Source organism: Mus caroli, unplaced genomic scaffold (assembly GCF_978045245.1).
Source record: "Mus caroli unplaced genomic scaffold, Mus_caroli_1 scaffold_7, whole genome shotgun sequence".
Classification (NCBI taxonomy): Eukaryota; Metazoa; Chordata; class Mammalia; order Rodentia; family Muridae; genus Mus; species Mus caroli.
In genome coordinates this window covers 8,944,097-8,960,932 of record NW_028227262.1, presented here as the reverse complement: position 1 = coordinate 8,960,932, position 16,836 = coordinate 8,944,097, and the positions used below count along the sequence as shown (strand labels likewise).

At 41.9% G+C, this 16,836-nt stretch overlaps 1 protein-coding gene across 4 annotated transcripts in view; it reads left to right on the top strand.

The window, feature by feature from the left end:
* Aebp2 (AE binding protein 2) overlaps positions 1-16,836 on the top strand; it is an 87,364-nt gene that overhangs the window by 26,166 nt on the left and 44,362 nt on the right. For 2 of the 4 annotated variants that reach the window (XM_029478440.2, XM_021164951.2), the window contains exons 7-8: positions 763-876; positions 3,416-3,442. In XM_029478440.2, coding sequence (XP_029334300.1) covers positions 763-876; positions 3,416-3,442 — 141 coding nt within the window. The other 2 variants (XM_029478441.2, XM_021164950.3) reach the window with 2 other exon arrangements.

The window sequence follows — 16,836 nt, the reverse complement described above, 5'->3', positions numbered from 1 at the left end:
GCCATGGTTGCTTGCCCAGGTTATGAAGTCATCATGATCACTTTTGTGGACTGGTCTTGGGTTAGAAAGCTGCTACCACATGGAGCGTTTTTGCTTTAGACAAGGCCTCTCCATGTCACCCACTATCTGAGCTCATGGTCTTTATTATTAATGCTGAGTTTTGAGCAGGCAGGTTTGATTTTTTTTTTTTTTTTTTAAAGCACCCAACACACGGCACATCATACTGTCCAGATGCCCTCCTTTGGCCTTCAAGGCACCAGGCACATTCGTGGCACACATACGTGCAGGCATATACTCATACATATAAAATAGAATAAACTTTTTAAAAATGTCAAATTTCAATGTCATCATAATCCTACTGTTATGGAAATTGAACAATACAGATATTAAAGGGCCTTGACTCTTTTGTAGGATTAAATACTCTTAAATTTAGGATTTTGGTCACACATACCTTTTCTCCTTTCCTTCCTTTTCCAATACCTTTTCTCTTTCGGCTCAGTCTTATGAGAGACCTCTCTTTGGCAGTTAGAAACAAAGTGTTAGATTTTCTTTGATTTACTTGGAAGCCAGAATGTACAAATTCCTAGTCCATGCTATACCCCAAATGCTACCCACTGAATGTGTGCTGCTACCTGTGTGGTCTGCCACACCTGTCTTTGCAGAAGCACATAGGTGTCTCTGTCAGAGAATCAGAAAAGTAAAGACACAGGAGCAGTGCGTCTAGGATAACTAAATTGTTGGCTTTTCTTTTTTAATTCATAGTTTGCCAGATGTATGGGTGAATGAGAGTGAACGACATCAGTTAAAAACGAAAGTAGTTCATTTATCAAAGCTACCCAAAGATACTGCCTTGCTGTTGGACCCAAACATTTACAGGTAATTTACTTTGTGACAATATACTTTTCTTTTGTAATTGTTATTTTGATCTTACTAAATTTTGGGTGAGTTGAAATTTATTTTTCAGTAGAGATGAAATATAATCTTTATCTAAAATGCTAGATTTTTGTCTTCTTTTTGCCTAGACATGATTAATTGAACATCCTTCATCAGAGCATTCAGAATCACGCTGCTCAAAAGGCTTCCGAGCATAGATTTCTAGACTTGGGACAAGCAACTTGTGCTAGATTTTTCTTTCCAATAGTTTTCTTGGGTGGTGCATGGGTTGTGGGACTGCCCACATGCTGTGTCATCAGTGCTGCCTCATTGTCCCTGTGTCAGACTCTGTGAGCCTGGAAAGAAATGGAGTGTGTTGTGTATGCCCGATACTCCACTCACATTCTCTCCGGACTTTGCCCAAGAGAGGTTTAAGTAGCATTGTGCTTGTTAACTATTTCCTAGTCTCATTTCTTTTATTTTTCTTGTTTGTTTTTTCAAGACAGGGTTTTTCTGTGTAGCCCTGGCTGTCCTGGAACTCACTCTGTAGACCAGACTGGCCTCGGACTTAGAAATCCTCCTGCCTCTGCCTCCCAAGTGCTGGGATTAAAGGCGTGCACCACCACTGCCTGGCCCTAGTCTCATTTCTCAGCTTATCTGACCTGGCAGTTTCAGACTGTGGTTCAAAGAAGTTCTCGGAAGTTCAAAAAAATTCTTGGGACTTTTTCTTAGCTGATACACAACATAGCAGCCTCTCTGGGACTAACTCTCTGCATAGATCATAACTGCAGTAGGGTGTTCATTTCCTACTGTGTGGCCCATATAACAGACTAGTGACTAAGAAGGCACTCAGCCTTGTACTTTGAGGTTGACATTGTAATTTAATGTATTTCTTGTTAGAATGGGTTGGCCAGCAGTAAGATGATACTGACAGATCACCAGATAGATGAGCCATCATGAAGTTAGCTAATCCAGAGCTGGGTAGGGTGGAGTAGTGGTGATCAGAACTTGGGGTGCTTATGCCAGTCAGGAGTCCCACCAACTAATTTGTGTCTCTGTCCCTACAAGCTCCATATGTAGGAATCAAACTCTTTGAAAGGCCCTGTTCCTCCTGTGACTAAGGTGTTTATAGTGCCCTTCAGTGTATCAGGACACTGTTTGAGGCATTGTTCTGAGAGCAAAGTGCTAACATTCATGGGCCTTGCTATGAGGGAGCATTGAGACTCTTGGTCGTCCTTACTCAAATAGCCTTTGTGGAAAGTGATACATGCAGTGAAACTTACTCTTTGATAGATGGAATAAGATTGAGAAGTCATACTAAGAATATGGGAAAGTCATACTTTGAAAGCTGAGCATTATTTATTTCATGGTGCTTCACTTAGATTTGATCCTACTTCTCTATGGGGAGGTAATGGAAACCAGGAGAGCTCTGTTGTGGGAGAGCTCACTTGCGTTAGGACTGTTACCTTCAGCGTTAACAGCTGGATGAGCACCCATGCCTGTGTTCTCCATCCTCTTCCCTCATCCTTTCCTACATCAACTTATTGTTGTGTGTTGTGCTTTATAGAAAACACTTTACATATGTTAGTGAAAGGGATTTAAAGTAGTCTTCACACTTAGATTTGATTGTTCAGAAATACAGAAACCAGGCTGGCTGGATCAAGATACATAAGCGTCTTCTTGGGAAATGAGGATGTTCTTTTGTGTACGAGATACTTTTGTGTAGCCCAGGCTGTCCTGGGGCTCCACCCCCTCAGCTTCCTGAGTGCTCAGCTTACAGACATGCATGCCTCATGAACTATATTAAAGCAACCAGCCGAGAAGAATCAACTCTAGACCTTAGCACTGAACTTTGTCTTTGGGGCTTTTCTTCTGAAAGTTGGAACTGAGAGAACTGGAAGTCTGTGGGATAGTAATAAAGGCTGGACTGTCTGGTGTGAGATCAGGGTTTAACTTGCTGGATTTTGACGAGAAAAAGTTATTCCTTCCAACTTGTGTTTTTTGAGGAATAATTTATTATTATATATAAAATTTTATATATATATATATATATACACACACATATATATATATAATGTCAAAATGAAAGTATGACTGTTCTACTAGAAAGTGTATACTTCACTTCCAAATGTGACTACAAAGAACATTTATTTGAAATATAAACATACCTTTAAAAATAGTTAAAAATACATTTTAGACGTGGAACTCTTGATAATAGAAATAATTATCAGATTTTCTAAAAATTAAAAATGATGTAAATTCTTCTCATTCTATCTGTATGTTTTAGGATAATTACTTTTGCTCTCAGTATATCTGTTTCCTGGACAGGTTTGTCTGTGTTGCCCCAGCTGTCCTTGAACTTCCAGGCTCAAGCATTCTCCTGCCTCAGTCTTCAGCAGTTGGGACTGAAGGCACACATCCACACTTGGAAATCACCTCATGTGATAGTCTGTCACCATCACTATGTTCAATTCTACAAGTATTTTTAATATTTTGAAGTTTTTGATTCAACTGAATAAAGAACTTTTCTTTTTCTTTCTAGAACAATGCCGCAGAAGAGGTTGAAGAGGTAAAACATTCATAAATACATAAAAGCAAACACGCGGGGACACCTGCAGTCTTAGTCACTGACAATGGGCTTAGGGAAAGTTGCACATTAGAGTCAACCCCTTCCTTCCTCATTTATTTTTAAGTCCAATATTTAGAGTAATATTTATGGCTAGTGTGGACATTCTGTGAATGAAGTAGGTCTTCTGTGGAATATATTAATATATACTGTAGTCCACATGCCATGGAATGGCGCTGTGGGAGACTGCGCAGACACTCTCTGGCAACTCAGTTCAACAGCTTCTGAAAAGGCTTTGCATGCTCGCTGCTTAAGCTGCTTTTTTTCTTCCCCTCTAGTGATTACAGTAGTTTTATTGGAGAGACAAACAATTGCCCTTAAAAATACCAAAGCACTGTCAGATAACCATCTTGACAGTGTGTGTTGATTTGAAGTCCTAATAGAAAATATTTAGACAGTGGCGATTGTCGAGAGATAACTAACCTTTCAGCTATGATAAATAGATGTGATTGGTTGCCGTTTGTGTTCTTTTGCAGAACTCTGATAAGAAAAATGTTCAATTTGTATTTAAGCAAACAGTGAACGACATTTGCAATCAACTAAAAATTCATCTATCGAATTAGGTCTGAGAATCACTGTTAAAGAGTATTGCCGTGTGTCTGGTGGCTCCCTTTTCAGGACTAGGGTCTCTCTCTCATGGGGACAGCGTGTTAATATTTACCTACATAACTCTTTTGTTAATGGTTTTTGAAAAAAACCTCAGTTTCAAATCTCCATATTTTCATTTAACCTCTGACTCTTTAATTTTTTTTTCCTGAGGAAATTGTTTTTTTGAGTTTCTTTTTAAATGTTAAAAAATTGTATTTTTTTTTAAAAATATCTTCAAACTGAATCTTTTAAGCACCAAAGTTGGTTTTGAAAAGGAAAATAAAATCACTTTCTTGCTTGGCAGGCAAGAAGCCATATGGAATTTTTTTAACTTTTACAGAAATGTGTAACTTGTCAGTACTGTATCAAACAAATGTTGCATAGAGATAATAGAACGTTGCTTGTAAATAATTCAGCAGATTTGTAATATATTTTTCTATTATGAAATGTACTGTAGATGTTTTCTAGAGGCATGAAAGTCAATGTATATATTATGGTAGAAATAATATTGAAGGAAATTGTAACTCACTAGTGCTGCCAGCGGGATTGCTAACAAAGCACCTTTAGGAGAGATGTCTGCAGACTGAAGGGACTGTGTACTACTGTTAATGTCTAAGAACAAAGCATTGGGCGGGCGTCCTTCCAGAAAGTCTCTGAGGGAGGACCGAGACCCATAATAAAGTTTATGGCCCTCCCCTCTGACAGTGGCTGACGTCATAGCTGTTCCTTACTGTTGGGAGAGGTACCTTAAAGTAAGCACCCGCTGCTATGCAGTCAGACTGCAGAAAGCACTCCTTCCTTGGAGGTCTCACTCCCTACAGTGACAGCAATACCAGCAGTTTTTACTCTAAATTTTTTAAAGAATGGACAAATTAATTCTTTGGTTCCAAAATGGGAAAGGTTCCATGATACATAGATCATTTCTCATTTGCTTAAAAAAGAAAGACCACACACACAAGGCCCTAAAAGGATGGGGGGCTTTACTGGGTGCAGAGGTAGGCATGGAACAGTCATGGAGCCTGAGGGACGAGGGGGGAAGCACTGGGGATGGGCACGCTCGCTCGCTCGCTCGCTCGGGAACGGTCGGCTAAGACGCTCTGTAGCTAACAGGAGTCTATTTTCAGAAGAAGAAAGCAGTGTGTTTTTACTATGTTTTTCCTTTTGCTTAAGCACTTCATCATTTGTTTTATTCTGTATCTGCAAAGTACTCTCCGATCTCCTATGTTCCTTTAACATTTTGGTTTGTTAAAATATTGCCAAATAGAGTGTTTGAGACATATAGTTTGTACCTGCATTTTTACTTTACTTCTCATGTTCTTGTAAGTCATTCTTAATTGACCGATGATTGTAGACCTTGCTTGAGTATTTTTTCTAATAAAACAAAGCAAATTATACTTAGCTTCAAATTGTAACAATTCAATTTAATTTTAGGATGACATCTGGAAATATACATTCAACATTTTCTTTAGGTGCATAGAGAACATACATTACTATCAATGTAGAAAATTTGTGATGTCAAACCATACTGCTGGTTGTTGATTAGCCTCTGAGTGCCCAGGTATTCAGGATCCCTTGGCTTCTGATTGACTTGGGCTTGACACTTCTTAGCACACCAAAAAGAATAGTAAGTAAGCTAGTTTTGTAACTTGTGTGTATGTATATCTACATATACATTCAAATGTGATTGGAAAGTTAAGTCTGTAACATCCATCAATGTTTCTGCTTACCCAGCTCCGATCTTGCTGTGCCTGTCGGTATATGACATTTATGGTGGACCTGGGTTGTTTCTGCCCCAAATCCATGTCTGGACAGTGTAGACCATAGGCCCTGCTCTCATTTTCATAGCTGTTACTTGTCTTTTTCCCTGCAGTGGCCTATTGGAGTAGTGAGACTTTAGGGGCCGGCCTGAGAGCCTGAGGTGTTATGCTGCTCTATACAGAGGTGCTTACTCATATCATGTATGTAGCTGGTAACAGTTTTGGAGCAGTGAACACAGACCACACAGTTTGCACTCAGTATGGCCATGTTGATAGTAGTGAGCACGGGGCTAGAGCACCAAGAAGATGGTTTAATTCACTTGACAGGAAGTGCTACCACAGGCACCGAACGAAGCACATGGCGTTTGGGTGGAACTTTTCATGTTAAATTTCTTAATATTGTTGAGGATCTACAATTTTACCACGTGTGCTTTGTCTTTCAGGGATTGAATGAGAATCTGTAAGTCAGATTCTGCATTTCAACCACAAGGAACATTTGTTCTATCTAAAAGAATCTTGAAGTAGTAAATGTTGTAAAAATTTAAAATTCTTTATTTTTCTAGTAAATCTGTTCATACATTAATGTGGTTGCACATTAATTCTGAATTTCAGATGAAAAGGAAATAAAGTGGACAATACTTAACCCTCAAGTATTTTCACATGTGTCTCACTCATTGAACATAAAAGGCCGGGTGTGCTGACTAAAGCCCTGCATTTGGGAGGACGAAGCAAGAGGATTTCCAAGAGTTCAAGGCCCAAGTGATATCCTGAGGCAAACAAACCAAAAAGGAAAGAAGAAATACTGATAATTAGAATTTTTTTTCTCTGTGTCACACATTAGGGAAGTAGGTGCCATTGAGGTGGCTCACAGTGAAAGTGTTGGGCAGCAGGCATGGTGGCCTGAGTTCCATGCCTGGGAGTCACGTGGTCTGAAGAGAGACCAGACCGGAGAATTGTCTTCCCCAACAATTAAATGTGCAAATAATCTTCTACAAAGGTAGAATTTGCCAGAGTTAAAGACATGTGTGTTCTGTTGTTTGCCTTGAACTGTTTTCTTGATGCATGGTCAACAAGAGATGAGATAACATTGGCTGAATGTCAGAGTGGGTAAATGTGGTTGGAGCAGTGTAGATAGCTTTACTGTTTAATTTTTATAACACTCCTTCCTGTATAAATCCTAAAGACGTCTAGTAGAGAGCCTGACTGACACAGCGGTGTGTCCGACAAGGCCTCAGGTTGCAGAGATACATAAACAAATGTAGTTGATTTGTAAAGAAAATTTCAAACCATATGTTATTTGGAAGTCTTTTTTTTTTAAAGCAGAGTGGCACTTTGTGAGGTTTTAATTTAAGATATTTTTCTATTCTATTTCATAAAAGGTTAAAAGTTTGTGTATAAATATTTTTTTAATTGTTCAAGAATCTTATGACCTGGTGTAGGGCATTTTGCAATTCTAACACTATAGCTTTAATATAACATTTGTAGAGGTTTTCTTTGTAATAAAGGCGAGAATATTTTGTAATTTCTATTATTTCCTTTAGAGCCTGAATAACCTTAAATATAGGCATGAAATGTTGTATTATGACTTTTATATTGTTAAAATTTAAAAACAAAACTTACCCAGCTTGATTTCTTTCCAAAGTTAAGTTTGTAGACTATTAATCTGCAAAAAGGGTGTAAGCAGGTTTTCTCTAGGTCAGTATTATTCCAACTATGCCAAGTTGCGTCTCAGCAATGAACAAGGTGATGATAAGATGTGTTTAATCTCACTATGATGTCCTCACTGATGCCCCCTCAGTCCGCCAGGATTATACTCCACACAGAATAATTGACAAAGTGTTTGTCCTGTTAGTAAGGTGCTGTGGGGAACTGCAGGGCAGAGGACACTGAAGGCTGAGATTAGCATGGGATGGTGATGTCTGCCATTACTCACAGACAGGATAAAGGGACCAATGCGTGGACACCTAAACATCTTCAGTGCGAAGGATTGTGGATATTTTTTTTTAATAATCTCAGTTGAAATGTAATTATTTTGATTTATTTAATCCCATTAAATATAGCTTGTTTTTGGAAGACCCCTCTAAGAACAGTTAGACCAATAAAATTGCTGTAAGTGGCGTCTTCAGTAATTCTGACCTCAGGACCTGTCTGGCCTGTGGTTTCTCTAGAAGGCTGCAGAGCCTTGCTGTCCTCTGTTGTGTGTTCCTCAAGGTTGACATTCTCTGGCTGAAGAAAATGTGTCTTTAAATTTTACAATTTTATAATGATTTCTATGTTTCTTGTAAAGGAATTGTTCACAAATTTATATTCTGATGACTGTGGTTCTTGTGTGTAGATGATTACATTTGGGGTGGGTCTTGAATCATGGCTTGGGGTTTTTATAGTTGTGTTCTTGGTGCTTGTGCACCTGGGGAAGAGCCCAGCATCTTACCCTATCCGTCCAGTGCCTTACCCCAGCCCTGAGTCTTCTCTTGGTTGCCAAGTCTAGTGCAGCTAGTCTAGCCAGGAACACTGCCAGATACTGTTCACGAGTGACCTAAATGTTCATAAATGTCTCTGTGTGGTCCTCATTGGCTGTTGGTGCAGGCATGGTGGATGTCAGCTTCTGTAGGTAGACATTCGTCAGTCTCTTGTTTGTGTCTCAGCATATGCCTTCTCCTTGGTCTTTGAGTGGTCTGACTTCTGCGCAGAAGGATATGGTTGGAACACACAGTTGGGAAGTCCACACAGTAGCAGTGGCTCCACATTGAGTAAGAATGGACAGTGCAGTTAAAAAGCAGACACGAATCCTAAATCAGAGATGCTGAAAACACAAAGTATACATGAACCCTTTACAAGATGAGTGGACTGAGGGGGTGGCTCAGTGGCAGAGTGTGCTGCTTTTGTGGACCTGACTTTATTTCCCAGTGCCTGTTGGGCTGCTCACAACCACCTGTAACTCCAGCAGCACAGGATCCAGTACTCCATTGGGGCCTTGTACTTAACCCACACAAACATAATTTCCGTGAGAACTAATCTGTAGCCAGTGTGCAAGCTACAGTTAGAACTGGGAGAATGCTATCAGGAATCTTGTCTTTAAAGGTCAATACACAGAAAGCGGTCTCATTGTTACATTTTTGTTTGTGTACATCATACATTCCATCTGCCTCCCTTGGTGCCTTCCTCCGCCCCCCCCCCCCTTTTATGACATAGGTCTCATTTCCTTGTCAGATGTGCTTTTCGAAATGTTCTAAACGTCTGTAGCAATATGAGTTGTAGTTACCAAACTGAGATTGATAATAGAGAAAACTAGACTTTGTGCTTCTCCCTCTCAGCTGTTTGTATTTGAAGTCAGTATTGGGAACAGTAGTCGGCTGGACACCTATGACTTGAAGTTGCTCTTAGAGTTTTATTAGGTGATTAGGGTGGGAATTGGATGATCTGTTTGGCCTGTCTTCAGTTTCTGTTGCTGGGCCCCTGTGCATTTGAGGCTAGCTAGTAGCTCTGCCCCAAAGTTCTTGCCTGTGACAGGTATACACTATGTATGTGGCTCAAGATGACCTTGAACACCTGTGTGTACTGCCCTGTCCTCCTGTCTAATCCTCTGCCTCTGTAACAGCGCTCTGGCTTATCAGATTTCACACAGTGATTTGGGATACGTTTCCATACACTAGCACTGGAGATACTAGGACAATATTTCAGTAGTTTAGTCGTGAATTCCTTACCCCTGATGTTGGGAACTGAATTTGGGGCCAGCAGCCCACTGAGTTGTCTTTCCAGGATGACTCCCGTCCTTCATTGAAACACCTCACACATTCTAGGCCTTTAACTTTTGCCTTAGGCTCCTGAGGCTGGGATAAAAGGTATGTTGCCACCTTGCCTGTCTCTAAACTATTTTTGATCTGTAGAAGTGTGTGGATGGGAGTTGACAGTCGATATGCAAATACTATAAAGAAATGGGGCTGAGAGTGAACTTACAATGTGGTTTTGAGACAGATAGTAAGCTCCTGTGAGCAAAGACAAAGGAGTTAGAGCCATGCAGGCATTACTAGAAATGATGCCAGCACAGGGCACATGTAGCAAAATGTAGAGACCAAGAGGCCAGAGGAGAATGGTAGGGTATGCGTTAGTTTCATTATATTCCCAGATAGAAATGATAAAGGGACAAACTCAGATTTCTTTATTTCCTTTTTTTAAAAGATTTATTTAGACATTCAGCTTTCTGCCTGCAGGCCAGAAGAGGGCAGGAGAACTCATTACAGATGGTTGTGAGTCACTATGTGGTTGCTGGGAATTGAACCTCTGGAGGAGCAGACAGTGCTCTTAACCGCTGAGACATCTCTTCAGCGTCCCCCCCCCCCCCCAATAAAACCCGCAGATTTCTTGGACTGACATTTTATTGTGCTTGAAGATGAGTTTATATGGCAGGAAGTTATCTTTGAGGACATGAGGAGAATTAAGATCTTTCTCTCACACACACACACACACACACACACACACACACACACCACACACACAGACATGTTAAATGACATGGCAGGTCAGGAGAACTCAGCTGTGCAGCCATGAAGACTGTTTAGCTAAATTCAGATCACCAGCTCCTTACCTACCAAAAAAACAAAACAAAACTAAACAAAAAAGCAGTGCAAGGCTGTGTGTGCTTATAATCCTTACATTGAGGCTGGAGCCTCCTCTCCTGCCAGTCTAGCCGAGTTGGTAAGTTTAGGGAGAAGACCCTGTGCCAGTAAATAAGGTGGGATTGAGGAAGACACTGTTGATCATAGGCCTTCCACCCACACGTGAACACATACATAAACATGCATATGTGTGCATGCATACAATCATAACTGCTGAGAAACAAAGAGCAGGTGGAAGAGTATCTTTAAAAACCTGACTAGAATGGAGGTAGAAAATGGTTTTGTTAAACCAACTATACACTAAAAATGTCTTAGAAGTGCATAGAACTGTTAGGAGTTCATACAGTGTTCGTCTGATGACTTGAGGGCACTTAGCTTTTAAACTGGTAAGGATGACCAACGTGGTAGTGTGAGTGCTATACCAATGGGGGAGGGACACTCAAAAGTGCTGAGGAGTGACAGATTTCAAATAGACGGCAGCACTCATTTTTAGCCTCTAAGATTGTCACACATTCCTAAAGAGGAGTACCATCCTCCCCCTCTGTAAAAGTCTGGGTGGGCATGAGTAGGAGACCTGAGGAACCACTGAGCAGATGGGATAGGACCTAGTGATTTTTTTTTTTTTTTCTTTTGAGGCAAGGTCTCTGTAGTCTTGGCTAGCCTTGGATACACAGAAATCTGCCTGCCTTTGTCTCCATAGAACTAGGATTTAAGTGTGTGTCGCCATTCCCAGCTTAACTTCTTTCTCCCCATCCTCCAATAAATTGATGTGCTTATCAGCTGCCAAAGGATAAAAGAACTAATTCATGGCTCAAGTCACTGATCAGAACTGCCTTGTCTTCTTCCTGTGTATCCAAATTGATGTCAGCATTCTGGGTCCTGTGGAACAGTCGGGGTAAGATTGATGAGAATATAGAGTAGACACCAAATAGCAAGTGCCAGATGGTTCTGAGATAGCTTGGCAAGGTCTGCTACATTCTAAGGCCAGGTTTCTGTGTTTCTGTGTTTCCCTTTTCAAGTGTAGGAAGGAAACTCTAAGGGCACAATACTTTCTTACATCACATTTGGAAAAAATTGGGGACCTCTCAATGCCCACAGGAAGAGATTCTGACCCTGCTCCCTTTGCTCCTCTCCCCCTCTTCCTTTCTCCTTTTCTCCCTCCTTACCTCTGTTAGTCTGGGCTCACCTGAAAATTGTGTTAGCCAGGCTGTCTTGCCTTAGCCAGGGTTTACAGACATGTAATACCATCTCTCTTCAGTTTCTTTTTTTTTATTGGATTAAAACAAAACAAAACAAACCTTAGGGCAAAGTAAACTACAATAAAATGTCCCTTTTACCTTTGTGCAAAGATTTTTTCTATCTATCTATCTATCTATCTATCTATCTATCTATCTATCTATCTGTGTGTGTGTGTATGTATATCAAAGCCTTCCCATGAGGCGTATTCAAAATTGGCAAAGAGAGTTCTTCCTAAATACAACCTCACTAAAACAAGGCCAAGCCAAAAATTAACTTTCTGCCTCCTTTGTATGGTTAATTTTGGCCAAATGCCTTGAGGGACAAAGTTTATCAGCATAACATTGTGTGAAATAGGGAATGTCATTTGGCACAGAGTGGTTGGCTGGTTGTGGTCATACGGAAATTTCAAACATTTAATGAGTACTAAGTTAAGTAGCTGAAGACTCAACCTTTAATGAGATGAGGATAAAGTGAAGTGCAGACGAGTAGCTGCTGTGGCTGCAGTTAGGAACCGGCCTTCTCTGTTGTTTGGTAGACTCTGAAGGCTCAGCCTAGTATACTTCACACACCATGTCTAGGATCATTTCATCCAACCCTTGACAAAAACATGAACCTCCTGGATCAGACGATCCTTGCTTGTTCATACCACTTTATCCTCCACCCAGTCCATGAGGATCTCATGAAATGAGCAAGGTAGCATTGGCTCCTCCCTCCCTCCCTCCCTCTCTCTCCCTCCCTCTCTCCCTCCCTCTCCCTCTCCCTCCCTCCCTCCCTCCCTCTGTCCCTCCCTCCCTCTCTCCCTCCCTCTCCCTCTCTCTCTCCCTCTCCCTCTCCCTCCCCCTCTCTTTCTTTTGAGTCAGGATTTCTCTGTGTAGCCTTGGATGTCCTGGAACTTTGCAGGCCAGACTAGTCTGGAACTCATACAGAGATCTGCTTGCCTTTGCCTCCCAGGTGCTGGAGAAAAAGTTACATACCACCACCGCTCAGCTACAAGGAAGCATTTTTGAAATCAGTTAAAAAGGGGGAAAGGCTAGCCTGATCTGGACAAAACACGCTCAGGTTTACCCATTAATTAGTCTGTAGATGTGCTTTTTGTTGTTTTTGTTTTTTGTTGTTTTGGTTTTTGAGACTGGGTTTCTTTGTAGTCCTGACTGTCCTGGAACTCAGAAATCCGCCTGCCTCTGCCTCCCGAGTGCTGGGATTAAAGGCGTGCTGCTAGTTGGTGAGGATGTAGCAGGTGGTTCTGTAAGATTCGTGGTGTCTTCCCAGGTCATCAGGCATTTTGCAGTCAGATGGACAGTGGGATGTATGGGTAGCCATCTTCAAGTCTCCTTTCAGTTAGTGTTGGTTGTAAGTAAGCATTACGGGTTGAACTCAGATAACCTGCTTGAATGCTTACGCTGCAATCCCAAGAAAGCTAGGTCTGCCTGATGTAAACCAGAGATGCTAATCCCCTTTAGCCAGGCATGGCGTCCTGTGCCTATAACCCTAACATTTGGGAGGCTTTGGCAAATGACCTGCCCCATGTTCTAAGCCAGCCTTCTTTGCAGAGTGATTACCTCCAAACAAAAGAATTTTTTAAATGAGTAGTCATGTATTTGAACCCACTGAGAGTACTCACAGGGACCTGCCTGCTTTTGCTGCACACACGATGGGATTAAAGGTGTGCATGCTCCTCCAAGCCAGGCTTGACATGTTAGTGTTTTACATCTTTGTTTGTAATGAGTCTGATTTTCTTCCTACAGGGAGTTGCAGATGTCTGCAGGTCTTAGGTATTAGCTTCATGGCCCTTGATCCTGTGTTGTAGCTGACAGACAGCCCAGTCTCCTCCTCAGGAGTATTTACTACAGCTAGCACCCCATTGCAAAGAGTTGTTTCTGATTACTGTTCCAGAGCATAAGGAGTGTGCGTGCTTCCTGGCAGCACACGGAACTATCCCAGCCAGACTCACAGTTTCCAGTGATGCAATCAGGAACACTTGTGATTGTAGCACCAGTGCTGTTTCCTTATGCGAGCAGAAAAGAAGCCATTGCACACTGCCACCCAGTTGAGGTAAAGCAGTAAAGATGTCCGATGTAAAAGAACTAAAGCAATGGACGAAGGCATCCTGACAACTGTGTTGGTTCTAGGAGCTTGGTTGCTTGCTTGTGAGAGGGAATTTTGCCTTCAGAGGGAATATGGTACATACTCACATATAACAGGTCTCTGAGTCTGAGATCAACCTGGTCCACAGACAATTTCAAGACAACCATGCCTATACAGAGAAACCCTGACACAAAAAATAAAAAAACAAAAAACTCCTAAATTGCCGGGCGTGGTGGCGCACGCAGAGGCAGGAGGATTTCTGAGTTCAAGGCCAGCCTGGTCTACAAAGTGAGTTCCAGGAAATCCAGGGCTATGCAGAGAAACCCTGTCTCGAAAAACAAAAGCCCTAAATTATTGAAAAAGCGTGTGTGTGTGTGTACACATGTGTATGCGCGTGCTTGGGTGCACACTCCATGCAGGAACCTGCAAGGGTCAGTCCTGTGGAACTGGAGTTGCAGGTGGTTGTGAGCCACTACCCGGGTGCTGGGAATCACCCAGTACTTTGCAAGGGCAGCTAGCCCCCAGCTGTTTCTTTTTCACTCAGCCAGTGGCACAATGTCACGGATATTCATAGTGGGATTTCCCTCTTTACCGCTCTCGGGAAACACCCTCACGTTATTACAAGGTCATGTTTCTTAAGCAGTAGCCCTATTTGCCAGGAAGCTCTTAACATTTCTTGATGCTGACAGCACCTCAGAAGCTTTCAGACTTCAACTTTCCGGCCTCAGATGACATCCATTCTCCATACATCTGCAAGTTTCCCTCAGGTTGCCAACACGTTCCTCTCACCCCTGAGCGCTTGGCTTCCCCATTGTTGATTTCTGTCTTGAGTCCTCTTAGCATGGGAACAGAGCTGCCTGTGTGTTGTTAGTGTTGACCCTGACTGCTGGGGAGACCGCAGCCAAGGCACAGCCGAATCCACCGGAAACAGCGAGAGTCTGGAAGCCAGCACACGTTGGACGCAGTTCCAGCAAACCTGAGCCAAATACCATGCTTGCTGTCATGTCATATCCCACCTTAGGTTTACTACGTCTCTGTGTGCAGCATTCTTGGGCAGTTTCTGCAGCATGTTTCATTTATGTCCTTTCCTGAGTGTCTTTATTTATTTTTATTATGTATATGAGTACATATACATAAAATGTACAGATGATTGTGAGCCTTCATGTGGTTGTTGGGAATTGAATTTTAGGACCTCTGCTTGCTCCAGTCAACTCTGCTTGTTCAGTGCCCTGCTTGCTCTAGCCCAAAGATTCATTTATTATTATATATAAGTACACTGTAGCTGTCTTCAGACACACTAGAAGAGGGCATCAGATCTTATTGCGGGTGGTTGTGAGCCACCATGTGGTTGATGGGATTTGACCTTTGGAAGAGCAGTCAGTGCTCTTACCCACTAAGCCATCTCTCCAGCCCCCAAGCCTTGTCTTTTCCTTCTCAGGAAACTCATAAACTTACCATCCCTTCTGCTTTTAGGGAAATAACTATCTGGCCCTGTTTGTAAGTCTTCCTTGTGCTCTGGAGATTAAGATAAGCACTAAGCTGGGAATTCTAAATGAGGTCATGAGTCCAGGAATCTCCCCCTAAACAAAATCTGCCCCTAAACAAACAGTATAATTGGAGCAGGGTAAACTTAAGGATCCTTGACAGACTTGGACTGGCCAGGAGAAATGGTAACAGATTCAAGGCGTCTTTTTACAATATGCTTAGAAGTTTCTGAAAATGTAGTTTGAAGATAGGGGTCATACAGGGTACACCCCCAGAGGAATAGAATTCAGTAAATAAGGTAGACTGACTAAAATAAACGTTTCCTTCTTTATAGCCTAGAAGATGGAACAATATAGTCAAAGGAGATAGGTACTAGTATTCGCTATTCATGAAAATACCAGTTCAGGTATTTCTCTTTGTCTGGAGTGCTTTAAAACTTCAAATACTGCCAGCTTAAAAGCAGGCTGTCATATAATGTGTTTTAGCAGAGACTTTTTTTTTTTTAGATTTATTTGTTATTTATTTTACTTATATGAGTACACTGTAATTGTCTTCAGACACGCCAGAAGAGGCATCTGCTCCCATTACGGATGGCTGTGAGCCACCATGTGGTTGCTGGGAATTGAGCTCAGGACCTCTGGAAGAGCAGTCAGTGCTCTTAACCACTGAGCCATCTCTCCAGCTCTGGCAGAGACATTCTTTAGACTTGGTGTGCTAGGATTTATAATAAAAATAAAATCTGTTCTACTTGTACTTTCTGAGACTGAACGTGTAACCCCAAACAGGTACCGAAAAGACAAACACACGTCCAGAGACAAAATGGTATAATCTGTACTTTTGGGGTAATCATTAGTCTGTCTTTGCTCTATGAAACCTGTACACACAGAGGCAGCCTGATTGGTAGTCAGAGCTGCAATCCCTGACTACTTTGTCTGACTTGGTCCTTCCTCACCCGCTCCTTATCTCCTCTTGGGCCACCACATCAACTGCTGAGGCTGGCTCCAGCAGAAACCCCAACAGTTAAACTGGATCAAAATCCCCAAACCCTAAGGCTCCACATCCTTGGCTACAGAAACACAGTAGGATATACAGGAGTGTTACCTTGTTCTGCCTCTTCATCTTTTTAAAAGAATTCTACTTAGAGTGGGCATTGCTCTTACAGAAGACCCTTGTACTTTGCAGCGTCACTGCCTGTCTGATGGCTCCATAGGGCCTGTAACTGCACCCTGTTTGATGTATCTGGCCCCCCCAGAGGTCTAATACTATTGCATGTGTGTATGAGTGACACACATCATGGTGCCAGTGCAGAGACAAGAAGACAACTGTCAGGAGTGGCTTTCCTCCTTCTGTCTTCAGGGGATTGAACTCAGGTCATCACGTAGTGGTGGCGCATGCCTTTGGGATTCTGAAGCAGGCAGATCTCTTTCAGTAAAGTCTGGTATACAAAGTGAGTTGGGGGCTAGCCAGGGGCTACATAAGGGCTGGATTCTGACCTGACTCAAAAATCAAACAGAAACTATGACATTCTAGATCATAAAGCAATTACACAATAAAGGTAGAGGCTGGA